Raw genomic sequence first — 25045 nt, 5'->3', positions numbered from 1 at the left:
TGTCCTGCGACTTGGGACTGCAAAGTCCCATAAGTCATACCCTTCATATCTGTGTGTCTTCAAAGTAGTCCTGGCACTACTTTGGTCCGACTTTAATGCGACTTGACTTCCATAGACCTCAAGATTACACAGGCATTGCTTCAAGTCGTGTCAAATTTGCGCGACTTTCAGGTCGTACAAGTGTGAAAGGGACCTAACATTTTGTTTGAACTGACAACACGGTGCACTGGAATCCAATCGGTGTTGTCGGCTCTCCATTCTGGACTACAGAATTCAGGCTATCCTCCCCTCTGTCCCCCTGCACATGCAAACATGATTTTGTTCCCAGCAAAACAATATTGCTGCCATGACTCCCAACACTTTTTTCCTGTGTGTAGGGAAAGGGCTCTTGGGATATAAAGTTCTGGGAGTTGGATAGGGAAAGGGCTCTTGGGCTATATAGTCCTGGGGGTTAGAAAGAGTTCTCAGCAGCTGCCTACTGAAGCAGTCCCCAAACTTTCTAAACAAAGGGCCAGTTTACTGCCCTTCAAACTTTAGGAGGGCTGAACTGTGGCCAGTGGGAGTATAAAATGTCCTGGTATCAGTGGGAGTTAACAGTATCCCCTTGGTATTAGATGGAGGAATAGTGCCCCATTGTTGGTGGTGTCGATGGGAGGAATAGTGCCCCATTGTTGGTGGTGTCGATGGGAGGAATAGTGCCCCGTCGTTGGTGGTGTCGGTAGGAGGAATAGTGCCGCATGGTTGGTGATGTCGGTGGGAGGAATAGTGCCCCCATGGTTGGTGGTGTCGGTGGGAGGAATAGTGCCCTCATGGTTGGTGTCGGTGGGAGGAATAGTGCCCCCATGGTTGGTGGTGTCGGTGGGAGGAATAGTGCCCCCATGGTTGGTGGTGTCAGTGGGAGAAATAGTGCCCCCATGGTTGGTGGTGTCGGTGGGAGGAATAGTGCCCTCATGGTTGGTGTCGGTGGGAGGAATAGTGCCCTCATGGTTGGTGTCGGTGGGAGGAATAGTGCCCCCATGGTTGGTGGTGTCGGTGGGAGGAATAGTGCCCCCATGGTTGGTGGTGTCGGTGGGAGGAATAGTGCCTCCATCGTTGGTGGCGTCGGTGGGAGGAATATTGCCTCCATCGTTGGTGGTGTCGGTGGGAGGAATAGTGCCCCCATCGTCGGTGGGAGGAATAGTGCCCCATCGTTGGTGGCGTCGGTGGGAGGAATAGTGCCCCCATCTTTGGTGGTGTCGGTGGGAGGAATAGTGCCCCATCGTTGGTGGCGTCGGTGGGAGGAATAGTGCCCCCATCGTTGGTGGTGTCGGTGGGAGGAATAGTGCCCCCATCGTTGGTGGTGTCTGTGGGAGGAATAGTGCCCCCCATCGTTGGTGGCATCGGTGGGAGGAATAGTGCCCCACAGTTGTGGGCGGTGGGGGGGAATAATGCCCCACTTGCCGGATAAAAGCAAGCAAAGGGCCTCATCCAGCCCCCGGGCCAGAGTTTGGAGTCCATTGCATTACCAGAACAAGGCATAAGAAAAATTAATAAAGCTGGAACAAGATCAAGGGGGAGGCAGGTTTGAGGGTAAAATTTATGTATTACCTGAAACTTGTTATAACAACCCAAAAATGTTGAGATTGCACAGACAATGACTTGATTACCTACTATAATGGAAAGGTTTTGTTTTATATATTGAACACTGAAGCAGTAATATTTAAATTAGGTCTCTTATATGGGATTAGAACATTTCATCTAACATAAGGCTTCTTTCACACGGGCGTTCCGTATGTCCGTATATCATCCCATCCATTTGCGGGTGATATACGGACATAATGCATGTCAATGGGATTGCGGATGTCAGCGGATGACCATCCGATTTGCGTCCTTTCAGTTCTGTTCCGTTTTTTGGAATGGAACAGAACCCTATTTTTTCTTCCGTTTAAAAAAACGGAAAGGATGCAGAATCGGATGTCAGCTGTGTCATCCGCAATCCCATAGACATACATTATGTCCGTATATCATCCGCAAACGTTTGGGATGATATGCGGACATACGGACCGGATGAAACAAGTGTCATCCGTGTCCGTAAAAAAAAAAAAAAAAAAAAAAAAGTGCCGGAGCGGATCAAAATATGGTCCGCTCGTGTGAAAGGACCCTAAATGTGTAAGATTTTCTTTAAAAAAAAGAAAAATCAGCTATTTGCATGTACATTTGAATTTTGAGCCTGGAGTCTCACCACCATTTTTATGTTGCATAGAAGGCGGCAATAAAAGTGAGATCACATCACTTGGCCACACGTAGAGCATGTAGAGGCTGTAGCGGGGAGGATAATAAAGATGGTGGGTGATCTAGTTTTGGGTTGATGGATATTGTAAATTGAATGTATAGTAACTTTTAGCAATCTACATTCTGTGTTGCAGAAGCTGTACGGACATCCTGTGCTGTATTCTCATAGTACTCGCCATTATTGCCTATGTGGCTGTGGGAATTGTCGGTAGGTATTCTATATCTATATATTTGTACTGTTATTTCATTTTCTCAATGCAGTCTACTGCAAGCTTTGCGATGTGGTAGGCAAGCTTTGTTAGTAGGCAGGGCGTGTGACTTGCATCTGATGTGTTTGCAACTGAGCTGTAAATTGCAAGTAAATTATTAACGGACTTTTAATAGGACAACTTCTTCTCTAAACCTTTTATGTAAAATAGCTGCAAAACTCCGATCACCAACACTGATCTGGATGTGCCCACAAAACTAGATGGCAGACATTTAACTCAATCCTTGTCCTGTGTTTTTTGCTACCATTTTACGGTTTAAAGTCTCAGGACAAGTCGCACCCCAATACGCGGCAATGAAACTTTTCAAATTGCTGCCACTTTGAAAAAGGTTTCTGCACTATTTCTGTTCAATTTGCATTGACATATGTTAAATGAAGTCACACAGATATTAGCAGGGGTTACAACAAGTGACAAAATGTATTTATTTGTTTTTACCTTAAAGCGGAGTTCCACCCTAAAATTAAACTTGCCTCCATCTTCTCGCTCCGGGTCACCTGAAAAACAAATGTATAATCGCATTTTTTTTTTTTTTTTTTTACCTACCTTTAGAAGAAAATATACTTGCCTTACTTCCTCTTCCTCCCCTCGGTGGCCACGGCGATTTGTCACTTCCTGGCTTTGCAATGATTCCTGGGAGCTGAACGTCATCGCTCCCAGGAATCAATGCGCCTGCACCAGCCCCGACGTCAGTTCCGGTGCAGGCGCCGTCATACCTTGCTAAACAGCTTCTGGGCATGCCCAGAAGCTGTGCAGGGATGACGCTGCGGCACCGGAAGTGACGGCGGAGCCGGTGCAGTGCATCGTGGGACCGAAGAAGACGGAAGAGGACACAGAAGAGGATCGCGCTGGCTTCAAGCTGCCCACACCTGAGATGGCAGCGCTGGACAAAACATTTTCAAGGTAAGTATTTCTTCTTGGAGGTAAGTGCGACGCGGGACAGATCAGAGGCTATCCATTGTGGAATGCACTAGCCCTGACTGTCCCGGGGGTATTTTTATTAAAAAAAAATGTCCCAGGGTGGAACTCCGCTGCAAGGAATGAGTTCCCCCCCCCCCCCCTAACAATTAAGTCAGCAGCTGCACATACTGTAGCTGCTGACTTTTATTATTAGAACACTTGCCTGTCCTGGAATCCAGCGATGTCAGCACCGCAGCTGATGTTTCCATCGGCTGTGGGGTGCTGCCAGCGCCATTGCCGGTAAGGGAACCCAGCAGTAAAGCCTTGGCGGGTTCATGGCCGGGTTCTTACTGCACTGTGCTCGGTTACTGGCCTGGAAGCAGAGTGAGGGGGCTGAACTTCTGACATACCTCGCCACGGCGACGTCCGACGGAAGTGGGGACAGGGTACCTGTGAAAAACAGGAACCCGCTAACCCCCCCCACCCCGGGAAAGGTGCCAAATGTGGCACCGGAGGGGGGGGGAGGAGGAGACGGATAAGCGGAAGTTCCACTTTTGAGTGGAACTCCACTTTAAGTTAAAAACTGTTTTTTCTCTGTCGCTCATTGACAGACGCAGTCCTCTTGATTAATATCAACTTGGGTTATACTGCCCTCTACAGGAGTAGGACACTAGGCAGAAGGAAAACGTTCTGGCCACACCTTAGGGGCAGTCCCAGAGGGTATATTCTCTCTCTCTTTCTCTTTCTCTCTCTTTCTCTTTTTCTCTTTCTCTCTCTCTTTCTCTCTCTCTTTCTCTCTCTTTCTCTTTTTCTCTTTCTCTTTCTCTCTTTCTCTTTCTCTCTCTTTCTCTCGTTCTCTCGTTCTCTCTTTCTCTCGTTCTCTCGTTCTCTCGTTCTCTCGTTCTCTCGTTCTCTTTCTCTCGTTCTCGTTCTCGTTCTCTCGTTCTCTTTCTCTTTCTCTCTCTTTTTCTCTCTCTTTTTCTCTCTCTTTCTTTCTCTTTCTCTCTTTCTTTCTCTTTCTCTCTTTCTTTCTCTTTCTCTCTTTCTTTCTCTTTCTCTCTTTCTTTCTCTTTCTCTCTTTCTTTTTTTTTTTTCTGTCTAGTTAGGAGTAAGGACCTAAGTTCCTTGCTGGGATCTTTGGTCCTGGCACGATTTCTTAGAAACTTCTGTGCATCAGGTGGTGAGCCGTGGGGTCCAAGCAGGTAACACTGAGGGGCGCTATTTGTGCTGGGGGACTGCAAAAAAAAAAAAAAAAAAAATTTTTTTTCTTTTGAAATTATTTTTTGTTTACGGGCAAGTGTCTTGAATAATCATGGACCCTGCCACACATGTATCGCCACCTGATCGCCTCGAGGTGGCCGCAGGACCCTCCAGTGCCCCACTTATGATTGATGCATTATCAGCAGTTTTGGAGTCTTTGGTATCCCGGGTGGAGGTGGCCTATCAGGGACGGGGGTCAAGAAAGCGACCCCCCCGCCTACCCCTATTTCATCTGATACTTCAGATACGGATTCTGAGCTGGTCACTGCAGCTGCAGGTCCCTCCTCTGGGGCTGCTGTCTCAGGTACGGTCTCCTCAGACAGTGAGGAGGACGTTTCTGCCTCCTCCATAGCACAAGAAGAAGCGTTGGTGGATGCACTAGTTGTGTCTGTCCGGGAAACCTTAAGTCTTGAGGTTACTCCGGCAGAGGTAGCTGAGACTGAAATTCCTTTTGGTACTAGCAAGCTACCAAAATAGCAAAGGTTTTTCCCTTGCCCAAATGGGGTCGTCCGAAACGAACCCCTGCTATTTCCAAACGCATTGCTAGGCGCTATCCGTTTGAGGAATCCCTCCTTAAAAAATGGACGGTACCACCAGTGGTGGACTCACCGATTTCCAGACTAAATAAAGCCACTGTTATCCCGTTGGAGGACGCTCCGTTCCTTTTAGGGATCCGGTGGATCGAAAAGTGGAAGCGGAATCCCGCTCCATTTTTTCCCTGATAGGGTCAACCTTTAGGCCAGTGGTTGCCATTGGTTTAGTTTCACAAACATTGACAGAATGGGATCTCCCGTTTTCAAGGGGATCGTCTGTTTGGGTGAGATTATAAAGGATCTCACTGGGGGCAAGAGCACTTTCTTGCCACAGACTGCTAAGGGTAAAGGACCTCGTAACAGACGAGGACCTTCCTTTTCTGCTCATAAAAAGTTTTCGTTCCGCTGGGGTGGGTGATAAGGCGAAGCCCTCCAAAGCCCCTTCAGGGGGTTTCAAAGGGCGCTGGTCGGGTAAACAAAAGTCCGGCTCAGCCAAGCCTGAAGATAAGTCCAATACAGCCTGAAGGTGCGCCCCCACCCATCTCTGGGGTGGGGGGACGTCTTCACCGGTTTCCGGATCCATGGCTTTCCAGAATCCCGGACAAAGGGGTTCGCGAGGTCACACGGTCGGGATACAAGATCGAGTTTCGATCACTTCCACCGGTGCGATTTTCCAATATTCGATTATCCCCGGATCGCTTAAAAGCTTTGCGGGGGGCAGTAATGGACTTGATGCAACAAGGAGTGGTAGTTCCCATTCCTTGGACATTTTCAGGGGTTCTATTCGAACCTGTTCACAATGCCCAGGAAAGAGGGCAAGGTGCGTCCAATTCTGGACTTGGGAGAGATGGAGTCCATCCGAACAGTGGTGGCCTCCCTGCATCAGGGGGATTTCCTGGTATAGGATGCCTATCTTCATATCCCCATCTTCGCAGGACATCAGCGTTTTCTTCGCTTTTCCCAAAGATCATCCCTGGTTCCCACCAGGAGACTGAACCATCTGGGCCTAATTTTGGATACATCCTTGGCAAGAGTGTTTCTCCTTGCGGAGAAACTCCAGAAGATTCAGTCAACGATTCGGATGTTGCTGTCCGTCAACTGGCTGGGACTGATGGTGGCCTCCTTAGAGTCAGTACCGTTCGCCCAGTCTCATACCCGAACTCTCTAAGAGGAGTTTCTTCTCAAATGGAATCGGAATCCCGATTCCCTGGACAATCGGATCCGGTTAAGCGAGCGGACCAGGGAGTCTCTGGTCTGGTGGCTTCGGTCTCCGATGCTCAGCCAGGGGAAGTCATTTCTTCTGATAAACTCCAGGTTACCGATAAATGTGTTGGAACTGAGAACGATCAGACTTTGTCTGATTTACTGGACCGAGCAGCTCCAGGGCAGCCCGGTTCGGATCCAATCGGACAATGCCACGGTCGTGGCTTATGTCAATCACCAAGGGGCACCAAGAGTGCCCTGGCGGCCATAGAAGTGGCCAGCATTCTTCATTGGGCGGAACAGTTTGTTCCAGCTCTCTCCGCGGTTTTCATTCCGGGGGTGGAAAATTGGCAGGCAGATTATCTCAGCCGTCAGATTCTGGATCAAGGGGAATAGTCTCTTTATCCAGAGGTATTTCACCAGCTGTGCCTTCATTGGGTGGATCTGTTGGCATCTCGGCTCAACAGGAAGGTGCGGAGGTTTGTAGCTCGCGCCCGCGATCCTCTAGTGGACGCAGCAGACGCGCTGATCGCCCCGTGGGGGCAGTATCAGCTACTGTATGCCTTCCATCCTCTCAAGTTACTGCCGAAACGTCTTCGCAGGGTAGAGGTGGAGGGAATTCCAGTTATCCTTGTAACTCCGGACTGACCTCGTCGAGCCTGGTACGCCGACCTGGTGAGGCTGGTCGCGGAAGCTCCTTGGAGTCTTCATCTCAGGGAGGATCTGCTGTCTCAGGGACCGATCTTCCATCTTGCTTTACAATCGCTGGCTTTAACGGCCTGGCCATTGAGACCCAGGTGCTAAAGGACAAGGGATTGTCAACTTCAGTTATTCCTACTCTAATTAAAGCAAGGAAAGCGACTTCCAGAATGGTCTATCATCGCACATGGAAGTCTTATATTGCGTGGTGTGAACCCCTTGGATTTCCTCCACGTTCTTATTCGGTGACCCGAATCTTGGCCTTTCTGCAACAGGGGGTTGAGCAGAAACTGTCCTTGAGCACTATCAAGGGTCAGGTTTCAGCGTTAGCAATCTTCTTTCAGAAACCTTTGGCTACTAATTCCTTGGTGCGGAATTTCATCCAGGGGGTGCGACACCTGGCTCCGCCAGTGCGCGCACCCTTACCGCCCTGGGATCTTAATTTAGTGTTGTCGGTTCTGCAGAAACCTCCCTTTGAAGATATTAGGGAGATTCCCTTGCTTACGTTATCCCAGAAGGTGGCCTTCTTGGTGGCTATCACTTCTGCACGCAGGGTGTCAGAACTGGCCGCATTATCTTGTCGTTCCCCATATCTGGTGGTTCATAGGGATAAGGTGGTTCTTCGTCCGAATCCATGCTTCCTTCCTAAAGTGGTTTCAGAGTTTCATCTGAATGATGATATTGTATTACCTTCCCTGTGTCCTAAGCCCAGTCATCCTCGGGAGTTTGCGTTACATTCCTTGGATGTGGCTCGGGCAATCAGGGTATACCTGAAAACTACGGACTCGTTTCGTAAAACGGATTCACTTTTTGTGATCGCGGATGGCCCCAAAAAGGGGTTGCCTGCATCTGCCGCGACTATCTCCAAATGGATCAGACAGACAGTGGTACAGGCTTATTCTATTAAGGGTCGGAATCCTCCGTTCCCTGTTAAGGCGCACTATACTCTGGCACTTAGTGCTTCCTGGGCCTTCCGCCATCAGGCGTCAGTGGTCCAGGTTTGCAAGGCGGCTACCTGGTCGTCGGTTCATACCTTTACAAGATTTTATAAAGTTGATGTGATGGCATCGGCGGATGCCTCTTTTGGCCGCAAGGTTCTGCAGGCCGCAATTTGAGGAGACCGTTGGTCTACCTCGAGGGTTTTCCTGTTGGGAGTCTCATCCTTTTGACTGATGAGCCTTTAAGACTTCACCAGTTGGGCCTTCTAGATTGGTTTTTGATTTCTGTTATCCCACCCCTCATTTGTGGCACTGCTTTGGGACGTCCCAAGTTGATATTAATCAAGAGGACTGCGTCAGTCAATGAGCGACAGAGAAAAATTGATTTTTGTAAAATCTTACCGTAAAATCCTTCTCTTAAGCTCATTGACAGACTCAGTACCCGCCCCTCTACTTTTGAGTTGGGTTGGGTTAAATTCTCTAACACTGCTTTGTGACATAACTGACTTCCTGTAACAGAGAGAGAGAGGATATACCCTCTGGGACTGCCCCTAAGGTGTGGCCAGAACGTTTTCCTTCTGCCTAGTGTCCTACTCCTGTAGAGGGCAGTATAACCCAAGTTGATATTAATCAAGAGAACTGCGTCTGTCAATGAGCTTAAGAGAAAAGGATTTTACGGTAAGATTTTACAAAAATCCATTTATATTTTAATACTACTTTAAAGTGGAACTAAACCCTCTTATCCTTTTACAGCCATGGAAGCTGCCATCTTGGCCTCTGTGTGATCTGCAGTTGTCATGGTGCTGCACATGTGATCAGTTATGACACCAGCTATTTGATGCTTTGGCAATTCAGCTGACGTTACAAGAAACTGTAAAAGTTCTCATTCACAGCATGCCTTTGAAAGTTGCAACAGCATTGTTGCCGTCCCATCCTAGGAAGCTGCATTAGTTGAACTTTACTGGCGGGATCAACAGATTGTTGTAGAATTTTGCAGGGGGGCTAAGAAACTAAGTGCAGATGCATGTATAATTAATGATGCAACATAGGTTTATTATTAATAGTACCATAGTTCTACTTTAATATACATTTAATACCCTGAATTTCTAAGTTTCCATAACAATGGTCAGTTTTTTATTGTGATTTCTAATTTTGCAGCATGGACCTATGGAGACCCGAGGAAGGTTATATACCCCACTGACAGCAAGGGACAGTTTTGCGGTCAAGCTGGCACCCCTAATGAGTAAGTTGTCAATCCATTACATGGGGAAATCTTTGTGTGTGTATTGAGCATATATTAGAACTTTCCTGCTATGCTCGCTTTTAGGTGGACCCTGTTGCTAAGTGCAAAAAGCTAAACCAGCAGCCCCTGTTATAGAAAGGGGAATGTTCTCATTTTGGCAGGCTGGAAGTGCTGCTGCTATTCTGCACGTCCAGGTGTGTCCGATAACCTGTCCAGTGCTGTGGACCCCTTCTATGTTGAGGGCATATGGCCTGGTATGCTTTGGAGGGGAGGTGGTGGCTCTGGCTCACCCCCCCCCCCCCCCCCCCCGTTATTTATAACCACAGCCCTGGGTGGTGCTCCGAATAAACTGGAGTCACTGCGACATGATCGCTTAATACCATTTTCTTGTACCCGTTTAGCACATTTATTTTTCTGTCACAATTTCACTCAGTTACAGTAGTTTATCATGCCTATTGTGTTCAGTAACTTTGGAGGTGTGCACAATCTGTGTAGCAGTAGGGGGTGGAAGGAGGGTAGTAGAAGTGTGATTTTGGTTTACACAATAAGGGGTCTACTTCCAAAGAATTGCAGTGCGAATGTCTTCAAGCCTTTGCACAGCTTTTACAAATAACAATACAGTAATGTGTCTAATGTTTACTTCCTATGCTCGTCGGGTCCATCTAGTGGCCTTGATGTGGTATTTTCCTGATTGAGATATGTCAGGAGAATACCACATTATAGTTGCTAGGTGGAGCCGACAATCATAAATGGACAAATGACCGTGATTACTCAGAACGCCTGTGTACATTTAATTATTACAAAAAAAAAAAGACTCCTGGGACAGCTTCTGTACTATTTCAGGAAGCAGACAAAATTCCAGCTGACAAGTAAGCTATTTTCCTGCAGACAAAAGAGGGCACATAAGTCAGAATTATTGCAAAAAAAAAAAACTGCTTTTTTTTTTTTTTGTACAATTTTGTCCAATCCAAACTTGTAAACCGTAGATCTATTCTTTTAATCCACCTACAGAAAAAAGCCATTCTTGTTTTACTTCAACATCATGAAGTGCGCCAGCCCCCTTGTGCTCCTGGAGTTCCAGTGTCCAACGCCGCAGGTAAGTCGTGTGTGTGGTGGCTGGATGTAAGGTAGAGCCTGCAGCGTCACGAGTGGTTCTGGTTAATGTGATCTGATAAATGACTTGGCATGTGGTCTCCTTGTCTGACGTTTTTCTAAATCCATTCAGCTAGAACATAAACATGCTGGTTACATCTGATCAAAACCTGTCTCTTTTCCTGCTTTATATAAAAACAGGATATTCAGAGGATAGCTGCAGTCAGAGCAAGTGAAACCGCAAAGCTAATGCTCTTCATACACTTATTTTAGTTAAAAAATAAACTTTTATTTTTTATTTTTTTTTATTTCTCCAGCCTGCAGGCTGAACAAGATAAATCTAAATTTCTCCATCCACCCCGTGTCCTGAGAAATCTCAACTGTTGGCTATTTTATACTGCATAAAAAAATATATTGCAGCGCTATAGGTGCATACAAAATGAATATGAAATTGTATGAAAATAAATCTCTAGTATAGATTTTAAAATGCACAAAAGTGATAAAGTGTCCTTTGTAACAAATTCAAGTATAAAAAAATGTAAGTGCAAAATTTTCAAGTGCAAAAAATATTCTCAGTGGAAGCATTTGCATTCTAATGGATAGATAAGGGGCAGGGGAGCCGGAGGTAGCCCACCCCTGCAAAGCACAGGGGCACACTGGACACCCAGCACAGAGCACAATGACAGCCAAGGTGTCCAGTGTGTCCCTTTTACCAATATTACATCCGTAACTAATAAATGGCCCCTGCCCCCACCTCTAACTGGCTTGCACAGCAAGGAGCACATGGAAGCAGGGCCGGTGCTCCCACTAGGCAAACTAGTCGGCTGCCTAGGGCTCGCTGCCGCCTAGGGAGGGTGCAGCCGGCACAGCCTCCTGAGACTCTGCTGGATCATCCAGCCTGGATGGACATCATTATAGATCAGGGTTTCTCAACCTTTCTTCAGCCAAGGCACCCTTAAAAAAACTATGGACAGTCTCGAGGCACCCTTTAAAAACTATGGACGGTCTCGAGGCACCATTTAAAAATGATGAATAGACTTGAGGCACCCTTTAAAAATTATAGACAGTCTTGAGGCACACCATTCTAAAATGTAAAAACTATTCTAATAGTTTTGCATAACAGCACTATTCACACACGTAGGACACCCAACGTTAGAGGTGATTTATTCTTCCAAAGCAAATACACTTTTTCAAACTGGTACTGACTAGTATTCCAATATTTCTCTTACCCCTCAATTTTTCTCCATCACTCAGCTAAGGTGCCCTCAAGAAGGTTGTAATGGTGCCCAATGAAAACCCTGTGGCTTTGTGTAAATAAAAGGCAGCTTTATCCACATAACAGCTTGTATACAATTGTGGGGCAATTTTTAGTCATTTTGCCAAGGCACCCCTGAAGAAACCTCAAGGCACTCCAGGGTGCCTGGGCACCCTGGTTGAAAAAGGCTGTTATAGATAGTGTGCTGCTGAGTGTTCGCCGGGACCCGCTCCACCAATCCATATCGTGAATAGCCAGAGGCTGCCAGGAGTCCAGGAGAGGTGCCTGCCAGGCAGCCCCTCCAGCCAATAAGGTGCGGGGCGCCTCTTGCGTTTCCTCCTTCCAGTCCCACCCACACAACAGAGCGGGCTACAGTGAGTCCATCCCTGTCCTTTCGTACGTGCAGCTGAGAAGAGAAGAAGGTAAGCACGAAAGAGGAGAGAAGAGATGGATCGGGGACCAGTGTGATCCCCAATATTATATCAACAGCAGACTAGTAATATAAAATATATATATATATATAATATACATACAAAAGCAGCCGCAGTATTTTAATATAATTATAATCGTAATAATAAAAAAGTGTGTGTGTGTGTATGTATGTATGTATGTTTATTTATATATATATATATATATATATATATATATATATATATTGCTGTTTTTGTATATATTAAATTACTGCTGATATTGATAATGTAATATTGGGGATCAAACTGGTCCCCATGTGTACTTGTAGGCTGAGAGTGCCATTGCTAGCAATTTTACTCCGTCATTCAGCCGTAGGAGCCGATAGAAATGTGAATTGCGTTGACAATGATTCTCCTAATCGATTTTTATTGAATAGTTGTTGCAGCTATATTATTAAAGATGCCCTTATTTATATTAAAGGGGGGGGGGTGCAAGTAGCTGGCTTTGTTTGCCTAGGGCACAAAATAGTCTAGCACCGGTCTTGCATGGAAGGGCAATGCATGCAAGCTCAACATGTATATAGGCACCTACCGAGTTGAGGCTAAATTGTAACCTGGTATTAATCAATTGAGCATGCCATTCTCCCCCGCCCCTCATTTTTGGATATCCTTTATTTTTTTCCTTTCTTATTTATTTTTTTGGTTCTGCAGGGAGGACTTCCGTCCTACCTTGCCACGAGGTACGTCATCTTGGTATTTGCATCGGCCCCTTCTTCTCCCACCCCCTCTGCCTTCTGGGAATGTATATATGTGTGTGTGTGTGTGTGTGTGTGTGTGTGTGTGTGTGTGTGTGTATATATATATATATATATATATATATATATATATATATAATATATATATATATATATTTTTTTTTTCATCCTCCGTCCCATTGTAGAGATTTCCCTTCACTTCCTGTCCCATAGCCAACAGGAAGTGAAAGGAAATCTCTACAAAATAATGAAATTCCTTGGGGACCCCTAGATCACCAGAACTAGTGTCTCCATTGGAAGATTTCCTCTCCATTACTTTTCTGAGGACAAACCAAAATTTGGGGTTTTCTTTTACGTTCACGTTCAATGATCATGGTAAATGGGACAAATGGAGAGAATGAATCTCCCTAATGGAGGAGACACAGCAATAAATCTGACAGGCATTCCAATCCCTCTCCACTCTTAACTAAAACGAAAAAGGATTTGCCTGTAGTTGTACTCTATTGCTCTTCTGATTCTGCAAAGCCCTAAGGCCCCTTTTTACACTTGTGCGACTTGTCTTTTTGATTGATTGACTTAGGACTGCAAAGTCGCATGACAGATCGTACTCTGATTTCTGATGAGCACCGTTCATATCTGTGCTTTTTCAAGTCACAACGACTTCAAAGTAGTCCTTGCACTACTTTGGCCTGACTTTGATGCGTTTTGAGGTCCAGAGACCTCAAGATTACACAGGCGTTGCTTCAAGTCCAGTGAAAATCGCAGCAAAAAATTACGGCAAATTACGGCAAAAACGTATGACTTTTAGGTCGCACAAGTGTGAAAGGGGCCTAACTCTGACTTAGTGGAGGTGGGGTGTGTCGGATTCCTGAAGAAAGACCACTGCTTAATTACAGACCACTTCTCACTGCAGCTTCTTTCCTTTACACTACCATCGGAAATGATTTTCAATTGCCAAGATCATTTGGGCTGCTGCAAGATCAGTATTTTGGCACTTTGAATTTAACAATTTCATCTTTCTTGGCTACTTTAGGCCCCTTTTACACTTGTGCGACTTGGGACTGCAAAGTCGCATGACAAGTGGTACTCCATGATTTCCAATGAGTTCTGTTCATATCTCTGCAAATTCAAGTAGTTCCTGCACTACACACACACACACACACACACACACACACACACACACACACACACACACTGCCTTGCGAAAGTATTCGGCCCCCTTGAACTTTGCGACCTTTTGCCACAATTTAGGCTTCAAACATAAAGCTATAAAACTGTAAGGGCTCTTTCACACGGGCGGTCCGATCAGATCCGCCTGTCAGTTTTTTAGGCGGATCTGATCGGATCCTCCATGCAGCTCTATGGGGCAGCAGGTGTCAGCGGAGGTCACCTCCGCTGACACCTGCTGCCATCCGCATCCGATCCTGTGCTGAAATCTGGACGGATGGAAACCCTATTTTTCCATCCGTTCAGTAATCGGAGCGGAGCAGATCTGATGAGAGCGGACAAGCGGTCCGCTCTCCTCCGATCCCCCATAGAGGGCAGCGGGTGCTGAGACACCTCCCTCTCCGCTCTGCAAGCGAAGATGGAGCTGTCATCTGCCCGGCTCAGCGGGGATCGCGGATCGATCCCCGCTGAGCAACACGGATCCGCCTGCGGAGGCGGACCGTGTGAAAGAAGCCTAATTTTTTGTGAAGAATCAACAACAAGTGGGACACAATCATGAAGTGGAATGAAATTTATTGGATATTTCAAACTTTAACAAATAAAAAAACGAAAAATTGGGCGTGCAGAATTATTCAGCCCCTTTACTTTCAGTGCAGCTAACTCTCTCCAGAAGTTCAGTGAGGATCTCTGAATGATCCAATGTTGACCTAAATGACTAATGATGATAAATAGAATCCACCTGTGTGTAATCAAGTCGTCTCTGTATAAATGCCCCTGCACTGTGATAGTCTCAGAGGTCCATTTAAAGCGCAGAGAGCATCATAAAGAACAAGGAACACACCAGGCAGGTCCGAGATACTGTTGTGGAGAAGTTTAAAGCCGGATTTGGATACAAAAAGATTTCCCAAGCTTTAAATAGCCCAAGGAGCACTGTGCAAGCGATAATATTGAAGTGGAAGGAGTATCAGACCACTGCAAATCTACGAAGACCTGGCCGTCCCTCTAAACTTTCAGCTCATACAAGGAGAAGACTGATCAGAGATGCAGCCAAGAGGCCCATGATCACTCTGGATGAACTGCAGAGATCTACAGCTGAGGTGGGAGACTCTGTCCATAGGACAACAATCAGTCGTATACTGCACAAATCTGGCCTTTATGGAAGAGTGGCAAGAAGAAAGCCATTTCTTAAAGATATCCATAAAAAGTGTCGTTTAAAGTTTGCCACAAGCCACCTGGGAGACACACCAAACACGTGGAAGAAGGTGCTCTGGTCAGATGAAACCAAAATCAAACTTTTTGGCAACAATGCAAAACGTTATGTTTGGCGTAAAAGCAACACAGCTCATCACCCTGAACACACCATCCCCACTGTCAAACATGGTGGTGGCAGCATCATGGTTTGGGCCTGCTTTTCTTCAGCAGGGACAGGGAAGATGGTTAAAATTGATGGGAAGATGGATGGAGCCAAATGCAGGACCATTCTGGAAGAAAACCTGATGGGAGTCTGCAAAAGACCTGAGACTGGGACGGAGATTTGTCTTCCAATAAAACAATGATCCAAAACATAAAGCAAAATCTGCAATGGAATGGTTCACAAATAAACATATCCAGGTGTTAGAATGGCCAAGTCAAAGTCCAGACCTGAATCCAATCGAGAATCTGTGGAAAGAACTGAAAACTGCTGTTCACAAACTCTCTCCATCCAACCTCACTGAGCTCGAGCTGTTTTGCAAGGAGGAATGGGCAAAAATTTCAGTCTCTCGATGTGCAAAACTGATAGAGACATACCCCAAGCGACTTACAGCTGTAATCGCAGCAAAAGGTGGCGCTAAAAAGTATTAACTTAAGGGGGCTGAATAATTTTGCACGCCCAATTTTTCAGTTTTTTTATTTGTTAAAAAAGTTTGAAATATTCAATAAATTTCGTTCCACTTTATGACTGTGTCCCACTTGTTGTTGATTCTTCACAAAAAATTACAGTTTTATATCTTTATGTTTGAAGCCTGAAATGTGCAAAAGGTCAAAGTTCAAGGGGGGCCGAATACTTTCGCAAGGGACTGTATATAGATTTATTTATTCTATCAATGTTGTGTGTTGTTTTTTTTTTTTTTTTTTTATGTGAATGTTGTACCAGAACAAATCTTTTCATAAATATGAAATGTGCCAGATGAGAGCTGTTTAAAAGGGAAGCCATACCTATTTCTTTTTGTATAAAGAGAGATGTAATATATCTATTGCTTAATAATCTAATGGACTACGTTTAATATAAACAAAATATCAAAGTACGGATTCAGCATACTACTTGCATGCATTTGCCGATAATACCTATTCTGACCTCCCAAGAACAAAAATAATTAATTTTACATAAAATCTCAATAGCCATAAAGGATATACCACTTGCAAACTTGGATAGCGCTACCTTTTACTTTTTATTGCTACCGGCTTCAAATTCTGCTTGAGTAGCTATAGTTGCACAGTGAAAAGGGATGCCTTGGATTTATTCATGAAAATAGACACCAAGTTATTTAGGTATGGAGCTTTCGTTCTCACTTTGAGCCTAGTTTAATATATGTTAACGGAAGCAGACCCTGTAGTTATTATAGCCTACCTTGGCCAAGATTTTATATATGCAGTGGGTACGGAAAGTATTCAGACCCCCTTAAATTTTTCACTCTTTGTTATATTGCAGCCATTTGCTAAAATCATTTAAGTTCATTCTTCTTCCTCATGAATGTACACATAGCACCCCATACTGACAGAAAAACACAGAATTGTTGACATTGTTGCAGATTTATTAAAAAAGAAAAACTGAAATATCACATGGTCCTAAGTATTCAGACCCTTTGCTCAGTATTTAGTAGAAGCCCCCTTTTGATCTAATACAGCCAGGAGTCTTTTTGGGAAAGATGCAACAAGTCTTTCACACCTGGATTTGGGGATCCTCTGCCATTCCTCCTTGCAGATCCTCTCCAGTTCTGTCAGGTTGGATGGTAAACGTTGGTGGACAGCCATTTTTAGGTCTCTCCAGAGATGCTCAATTGGGTTTAAGTCAGGGCTCTGGCTGGGCCATTCAAGAACAGTCACGGAGTTGTTGTGAAGCCACTCCTTCGTTATTTTAGCTGTGTGCTTAGGGTCATTGTCTTGTTGGAAGGTAAACCTTCGGCCCAGTCTGAGGTCCAGAGCACTCTGGAGAAGGTTTTTGTCCAGGATATCCCTGTACTTGGCCGCATTCATCTTTCCCTCGATTGCAACCAGTCGTCCTGTCCCTGCAGCTGAAAAACACCCCCACAGCATGATGCTGCCACCACCATGCTTCACTGTTGGGACTGTATTGGACAGGTGATGAGCAGTGCCTGGTTTTCTCCACACATACCGCTTAGAATTAAGGCCAAAAAGTTCTATTTTGGTCTCATCAGACCAGAGAATCTTATTTCTCACCATCTTGGAGTCCTTCGGGTGTTTTTTAGCAAACTCCATGCGGGCTTTCATGTGTCTTACACTGAGTAGAGGCTTCCGTCGGGCCACTCTGCCATAAAGCCCCGACTGGTGGAGGGCTGCAGTGATGGTTGACTTTCTACAACTTTCTCCCATCTCCTGACTGCATCTCTGGAGCTCAGCCACAGTGATCTTTGGGTTCTTCTTTACCTCTCTCACCAAGGCTCTTCTCCCCCGATAGCTCAGTTTGGCCGGACGGCCAGCTCTAGGAAGGGTTCTGGTCGTCCCAAACGTCTTCCATTTGAGGATTATGGAGGCCACTGTGCTCTTAGGAACCTTAAGTGCAGCAGAAATCTTTTTGTAACCTTGGCCAGATCTGTGCCTTGCCACAATTCTGTCTCTGAGCTCTTCAGGCAGTTCCTTTGACCTCATGATTCTCATTTGCTCTGACATGCATTGTGATCTGGAAGGTCTTGTATAGACAGGTGTGTGGCTTTCCTAATCAAGTCCAATCAGTATAATCAAACACAGCTGGACTCAAATGAAGGTGTAGAACCATCTCAAGGATGATCAGAAGAAATGGAAAGCACCTGAGTTAAATATGAGTGTCACAGCAAAGGGTCTGAATACTTAGGACCATGTGATATTTCAGTTTTTCTTTTTTAATAAATCTGCAACAATGTCAACAATTCTGTGTTTGTCTGTCAGTATGGGGTGCTATGTGTACATTCATGAGGAAGAAGAATGAACCTAAATGATTTTAGCAAATGGCTGCAATATAAAAAAGAGTGAAAAATGTAAGGGGGTCTGAATACTTTCCGTACCCACTGTACAACATGCATGTATAAATCTGTGCATTTTGAGGTCTTAAGTGGTTGGCAATTTTGCTTTATTTGATGTATAGTGTTGAGATGTCCAGTGATCTGTTGGTTGTTTAAATAAAAATCAGGCAGTACCAAAGGCTCCTCCCAGATAATCTTAATACATCTATTCTATATTTTAGAATTTTAATGTATGTATTAGTGTCTTTTGAAGTTTTTCAGTGGTTGGGTTTTGGAACCTAGATATTACCTTGTGAAAGTAGTGGTGACCTGATCACTGTGCTGTACGTAACCTAATCCAGAGCTGTGGGAGGGGCCAGCAGGCTCCACCAACTACAGGCTGCCCACAGAAAACTAAAGAAGGGGGCGGAAATGAGACCAGTTACTCTGCACAAGGAGAGTGAGCAGCAGTGACCGGTCTTTATTACAGGAGCTCCTGTAGAGGCAACATTTCACATTATTTTTTTTTTACAGATCTGTGCAAGATTCTACTTTCTGTGTAAGATTTAAAGAGGAAGTAAACTTCCATCTTTAAGTTGTACCTATAGGTAAGCCTATATTAAGGCTTACCGATGGGTAGTGTAAATATCTTCTAAACTGCACAGATTAGGAGATATTTACTGACCTAGCAGCCAGTTATGTCACTGGCTCATGCACTCTGAAGGAAAAGCCGTCCGTGTCGTTTCTTCAGAGCCGTGTGCTGTGACTGGTGGCGTCATCGTGGCTCCAGCCAGTCACAGAGCCGGAGCCACGAACCCAGATGGAAGACCGGGTATAGATGGACGTTGAAACGCTTCGTTTTCAGTTAAGTTTACCATAATGTGCTAGTATGCAATGTTTACTAGCACATTATGCCTTTTTGCCTTGCAGGTAAGTTAAAAAAAAAAAAAAGTGCAGCAGTTTACAACCGCTTTAAGTAAGAATAGACATGCCTCTTGTAATTTTTAAAAAATATTTTTTAGGGGAGGTCTGGGTCACAGGGAGGAATCACGGAATTATATGGTCTATTCACTAATCCGGCCACCAAGCCTTCCTATCAGCTGGCATGGAAGACTGACTTGGGGGAATCCATCGACGAGGAGGAGTGGGATAGGTGGTCGACCATGGTGCACAGGGGTATACTTAACAGCACTTTGGTGGAAGCAAACTATAAGGTGCTGTCTCGGTGGTACCTGGTGCCGACGAGACTAGCCAAAGTGTATCCAGGAACTCCCCCCTCCCCCCCCCCCCCCCCCTGTGTTTTCGTCACTGTGGGCAGAATGGGGACCTGTATTTCGCGTAGTGAACCTGCCCGAAGGTCCGGCACTACTGGATCAGAGTGATCAACTTGATACACTCGGCGACGGGTCAGAGAATCGGTAGGGACGCCAATACAGTGCTATTTTCAGACTTGCCAGTTGAGATAGCAAAACACACACGCTCCCTTATATTTTTTTATTCTCCTGGCGGCAAAACTAATTATAACGCATGCTTGGAAGACGCCTGGACTATATCTTACAGGTGAAACATAAAATGTCGTGGATTATGCTTAATGAAAAGTTGGCTAGCGTCCGTCTGGACAAACCACATAAATTCGAAAGGGTGTGGAATCCCTGGATCACGTATTTACAGGCTCCGTAGCCGCGGTGGGGTGGGAGGGGGTCCGGCACGGGGGGACGTTTTTTTTTTTTTTTTTCTCCCTCTTCGGCTCTTTTTCCTTCTTTATTTCTTTACCTACTATTGTTCATGTCGTTATTCTTTTTCTTTTCCTTTTCCTTCTTACCCTTCTACTTTTTTCTCTTTAGGGGGTCTGGATACAGGAGAGGTGATAGAAGCTCTGGGCTGTTGGGTTTAGCTTTGGAACCCGGAGTATGGGTCTGTGCCTTACTGGCCACTTGAGTGGTGGCAAACCGTTTATTACCTCGTTACTAAGCAGGCCTTATCTATTGGAAATGTTTTCATACTGGTTCTTATGGTGGGTGGGGCACGTAGGGTGATCGGGGCTGCAGGGAGGCTGCACCCCACCACGGACACAGTTTGAACCCAGTTGGGGTGTCTGGGGTTGGGGGTGGGGCCTCTGCTCGCCCATGCGCTAACAGGTTTAGTTGGTCTTATGGACCAGAACATGCCTCCTTTGATGCAATACAGTTACAGGACCTTATGTATTGCACTATTTGATGCCGATGTGACAATGTTTTGTATGCTGGCACACACTGCTGTGTGGTGCTTTTCTGTATGTTACCCCTTTCTTCGGTTTCACTGTTTTGTAAAAACTTAATAAAAAAACTATTGAAAACTAAAAAAAATATTTTTTAATCCTGGCGTTCAACTTTAAACACTGTTCAATCAAGTTTCAATAAATGCATGTACGTATATGTTGGCCTATACCCTGAGCAACTTGTATCCAAACAACTTGGCTGTTGGTTCGTTTGACAGATCTGTGTGGAGCAATGTCCGGACCGTTTTCTCACGTACCTCTCCGTGGCAACAACCCAGCAAAACTTTGACTACTACAAGAAGTTCTGCAGGGATGGCTTCAGCAATTTCTCCAAGGTAACTCCATTTATAAAGCTAAAGCCACTTTGTAAAAGTGCTAAAACTTGACTTGGTATCTGCCTCTTGCAATTTCCTATTCCGCAGCCCTACTAGGAGAGGGAGATGTAGCACTGGGAGCCAATCAGGTATGCTGCATGAAAATGTGAAATTGAGGGTAAATATTGCGCTCAACGATAATATTCACAAAAAGTGCTTAAGTGCATAAATAAATAAATAGATAAAAGCTGATATACAAACAGTCCAACAGTGCTTAAAAAACCATTAGTAGCTAAAAAAGGCCACAACAATAGGTAAAAGCACAAAACCAGCTTATATGCATAAATAAATAAATGTATAAAGTCCTTTAAGTGCTTAAAAATCAAGGTGATTAAATGGTTAATCGCAGCAATGTTTAAAAGCATAGACTTGATAGAAGTGATGTGAAACCTTCACCTCCACACCTTCACCCAGTGCTCTTAATAGATAATCCTTACCAGAAGGATATGACCCCTTGATTATAGGGGGTCACAATCAGCATTAGTATCCACAATAACTCCAGGCCATCCACATAACTGTCTTCTCGCCAATAAAGATGTGTGACCAGGTATTGATGGAGCTCCGATTTAAAGGACATCCAAATGCAATAAAAAGAAGACTCTCATAGTGCAGTATGCCAGTATAATCAACAATTTATTAATAAAATTGCACTTACTCCATATCGCACAAACAGTCCGCCTTCAATTACAATCACAATATCGGTTGGTTTGGTGAATAGAACGCCGCTCCACGCCTGCGTTCCGCCAACTCGGATGTCTACGGTCTTACGCGCCCGACGCACGTTTCGTCAGGCCGTGCTGACATCAGGGGATCATGAAAATGTGCTGGCAAGGATCATGCTGGTAGGTGAAGAGAGCAGAGAGATGACCTAATCAGTCATCTCTTCACCCCAGGCCTGCTGTGAAAGCAGCAGACACCACTGTATTCCCTAAAGTGGTATACTCTACCCAGGGCTGGCCCAAGACATTGTGCTGCCTGGGTCCAAGAATAAAATGCTGCCCCCACACCCTGAACAAAAAAAAAAAAAACACACCCACCAAAACACCCCCACATCCGGTATTTTATATAAATATAAAATATGATATATAGTTAATCTTCTTCCATAACTCAATACCAGACCGGTCCACCAAACACCCACTGTCTGTCTTCAGTCCTCCTGTCACTTCTGTGTCTTCCGTGGCCACCGCCCTAGAAAATCCAGCCCTGCCCTGCATGAGATGGAGTGCACAGATTTCTGACGTCATTGCACACGCCTCGATCACATGTGGGATCCTGAGGAGACACTCTGCCTTCTCATACTCATCAGTTTGCACTACAGGCGGCAGTATTGGATGGGGAAATGCCACCTGTAATGCGACTGCAAAATGATGACACACAACTGCTGGTTGAAAAATCTTGGGCATCAATTTGCTGCCCTCTCAAAGTGCCGCCTGGGTCCGACGGACCCAGTAGGACCCATTGTAGGGCCAGCCCTGCCTCTACCACAACTATCTGCCATTTTCAGTTTTGTAGCTAGCATGTCCTCTGCTGGGTGCTTTGGCTAGTCCCACCAGCCACTACGTACTACAGGACAAGGTAAGAATGAACCCTATTCTTTTACTGGATGGGTTTGGTTTATTTAAATAAAGCTGAACTGCGGTTTTAGGCTCCATTCACACCTGGGCGTTTTTGAGCGTTTTTCAGCTCCAAAAAACGCAAAAAAAAAAAAAAACGTTCCAAAACGCCCAACAAGTAAAACCCCATTCATTTAAATGGCCCCTGTTCACATCTGAGCGTTTTAACGCCTGAAGCAAAACACCTGTAGCTGAAAAAAGTACATGAGCTTCTTTTTGGGCTTTTTTGATAGATGTCAATGCCTGCCTCCAAAAACGCCTGAAAATCACGGTAAAAAACATGCGAAAACGCTACGCTCAAGTGTGAATGCAGCCTAAACAAGAAACCTTTTGCAGTAGGGCCCCCTTACTGCAAGAGTTAAATGCTCATTCTGTCTGGAGACCAAGAATTAGGAAGCATTACTTACCCCCCAATCCCCGTTCCAGCATGCTGCAGTGCTGTCCTCTTTCTCCCTGAAGCTTTGGTCCAGTGAAGGCCCCACTGCGTCATCCTATAAATGCAGGGTTATCCACCCTCTATAGTATGCAAAGGGGTGTGCAACCGCAGCTATGGCTGAGATAGAGGGAACCTACTGGGAGTGTGGAATAAGGTAAGTTTGTCTCACGATTCTGACACTCAGCGGATTTTTATATATATATATATATATATATATATATATATATATATATATATATATATATATATATATATATATATATATATATATATATATATTCAGCTCAGAGTAAACCTAAAAATCCTACCTTGTAGTGGAGTGGCCCCTGCACTGCAAGAGTGAGCTGGCTGTTTAGATCTAGGGGCTAGAAAAGCTTTTTACTTACCCTATCCTCTGCTGCCCTTACAGAGGGTACTCCCCACATACCCCCCCCACCCCCCCATGCTCTGGTGGTGGGACTGTTTCTCAGCCTCCTTGTATCTAGTGCAGGGCTATGGTTCCTCCATTGGGAGAAGAAGCTGCAGGGACTGGTTTAGCAGTGCAGAGGATCAGGAAAGTAAAGCTGCTTTACCAAGTCTCCTTTACCTAAATGGGTCATTTACCCTTGCAGTGGGGCAAAGCCCCATTATAAGGGAAGACTTGGGTTTCCTGGAGTTCAGCTTTAGGCTACGTTCACATCTTGGCGTTGCTATTTACAGGCGTTTTTAGGTTGACTAGTGAGCAATGGAAAAGAATAAAAACGCCTATAATCTGCACAAAAAGAAGCTCATGTACTTTTTTGAGCGTTGGGCGTTTTTGCTTAAAACGTCAAAACGCTCAGATTTGAACAGGGGCCATTGAAATGAATAGGATTTGTCTTGTTGGGCGTTTTTTGAGCTAATCTAGAGCAGAAAAACACCCCAAAAATGCCTACATGTGAACTTTGCTTAAAGGTGGTTAAGGATCTCGGATGACCAGTCTTTTGTGCGTGTTACTATGAGCGTTTTGGTGGTTTGATTGCTTTTACGTTATGTTGCTTTTTGACATGGAACCAAAACAATGCAACAACAGAACAAGGATCATGAAACCTCTTTACATGTTATGTCCCCTTGCTAAGTAAATTTCATTAAGTGGCCCTAAAAGCCACATCTGCCCCTGCACTCCCTAAGAAAACAAGATTTCCAGTTTTTCTGGGCACAGATGATATAATCATTCTATTCTCTTTTCATGCAAAATATGGAGCACTGTTATATTTTTGAGCATTTTTTTTCAGTAGTTAGTGATGACAAAACCTAAACGTTGCCTATCGGCAGTCTCTAAAATTCTCAATCTGCTAACCATTCCATACGCCAAGCTTCCTTCACTCTGGTGCATTGCAACAAGGCGGTTTCACTGGCAGTCATTTTGAATGGAAAGGCGCCAATATTCGGCTCATAATGTGTGCTGCAAGCTGATTCAAAATGAATGGTCTGCATTAACACAGTTCCTGTTTAACACATTGTAACATGATGCAATAATGACTGTACAATAATGCAATCAAATGATATTGTTTGATTATAACACACACTATAACCCTATCAAACCATACAAAATGTTTTTCTTTAGGCTTTTTTTTCCCCTGCTAGAATTTGCTGTGTATGATTTTGTGTTGCGGAAAAGATAACGCATTTCTTTTCTGCATTTGTATATTTCAGAGCCCAGTGGAGGTGCTGAGAGATCGAGATTGTCCAGCCATGATTACTCCAAGCAAACCATGTGAGTACTAGTCACAAGCTGTAAAGGGTGACAACGAACAGAAAAGAAGAACCTATGCAGTACTGTACATGAAAATTTCACAGCGTGTTACCCCTGCAGAAAAGTAACTGTGTATCCTGCCAGAAATCCAGGGAGCTTTTATTTTCCAATTTGGCTGACAAAATGTGTTTTTGCTGTAATAAAAGCCCAGGCAGGGCTGTCGGTCCTTTTTCTATTCTAGGCTGGACTACAGAGCACTACTTATTTTTTCACCTCTGCAATATAGAGGGAGTTGGTCCAGCAGAAGAGAAAACCCGCATATCTTACAACATAGCCTGGAGTATCAGTGCAGTAAGCTAAGTGCACATTGGACTTCTGGCAGATCAGTGGGTATCTGTACAGCATTTTTAAAGAGATAACATGGGAAAATGTGCATATATTGCAGAGATTTATTGAATTTTTA

General features: G+C 44.8%; 1 protein-coding gene across 3 annotated transcripts in view; it reads left to right on the top strand.

The window, feature by feature from the left end:
* SLC44A2 (solute carrier family 44 member 2 (CTL2 blood group)) overlaps positions 1-25045 on the top strand; it is a 182285-nt gene that overhangs the window by 117621 nt on the left and 39619 nt on the right. For all 3 annotated transcript variants that reach the window (XM_082254834.1, XM_082254832.1, XM_082254833.1), the window contains exons 3-7: positions 2406-2479; positions 9229-9313; positions 10325-10409; positions 20664-20780; positions 24543-24603. In XM_082254834.1, the coding sequence (XP_082110960.1) occupies positions 2406-2479; positions 9229-9313; positions 10325-10409; positions 20664-20780; positions 24543-24603 (422 nt within the window). The remainder of the gene's footprint in view (positions 1-2405; positions 2480-9228; positions 9314-10324; positions 10410-20663; positions 20781-24542; positions 24604-25045) is intronic.

Source organism: Pelophylax lessonae, assembly GCF_965119305.1.
Source record: "Pelophylax lessonae genome assembly, chromosome: 4".
NCBI lineage: Eukaryota > Metazoa > Chordata > Amphibia > Anura > Ranidae > Pelophylax > Pelophylax lessonae.
Note: the sequence above shows the minus strand (reverse complement) of the source record. Positions and strands in the feature narration are given on the sequence as shown.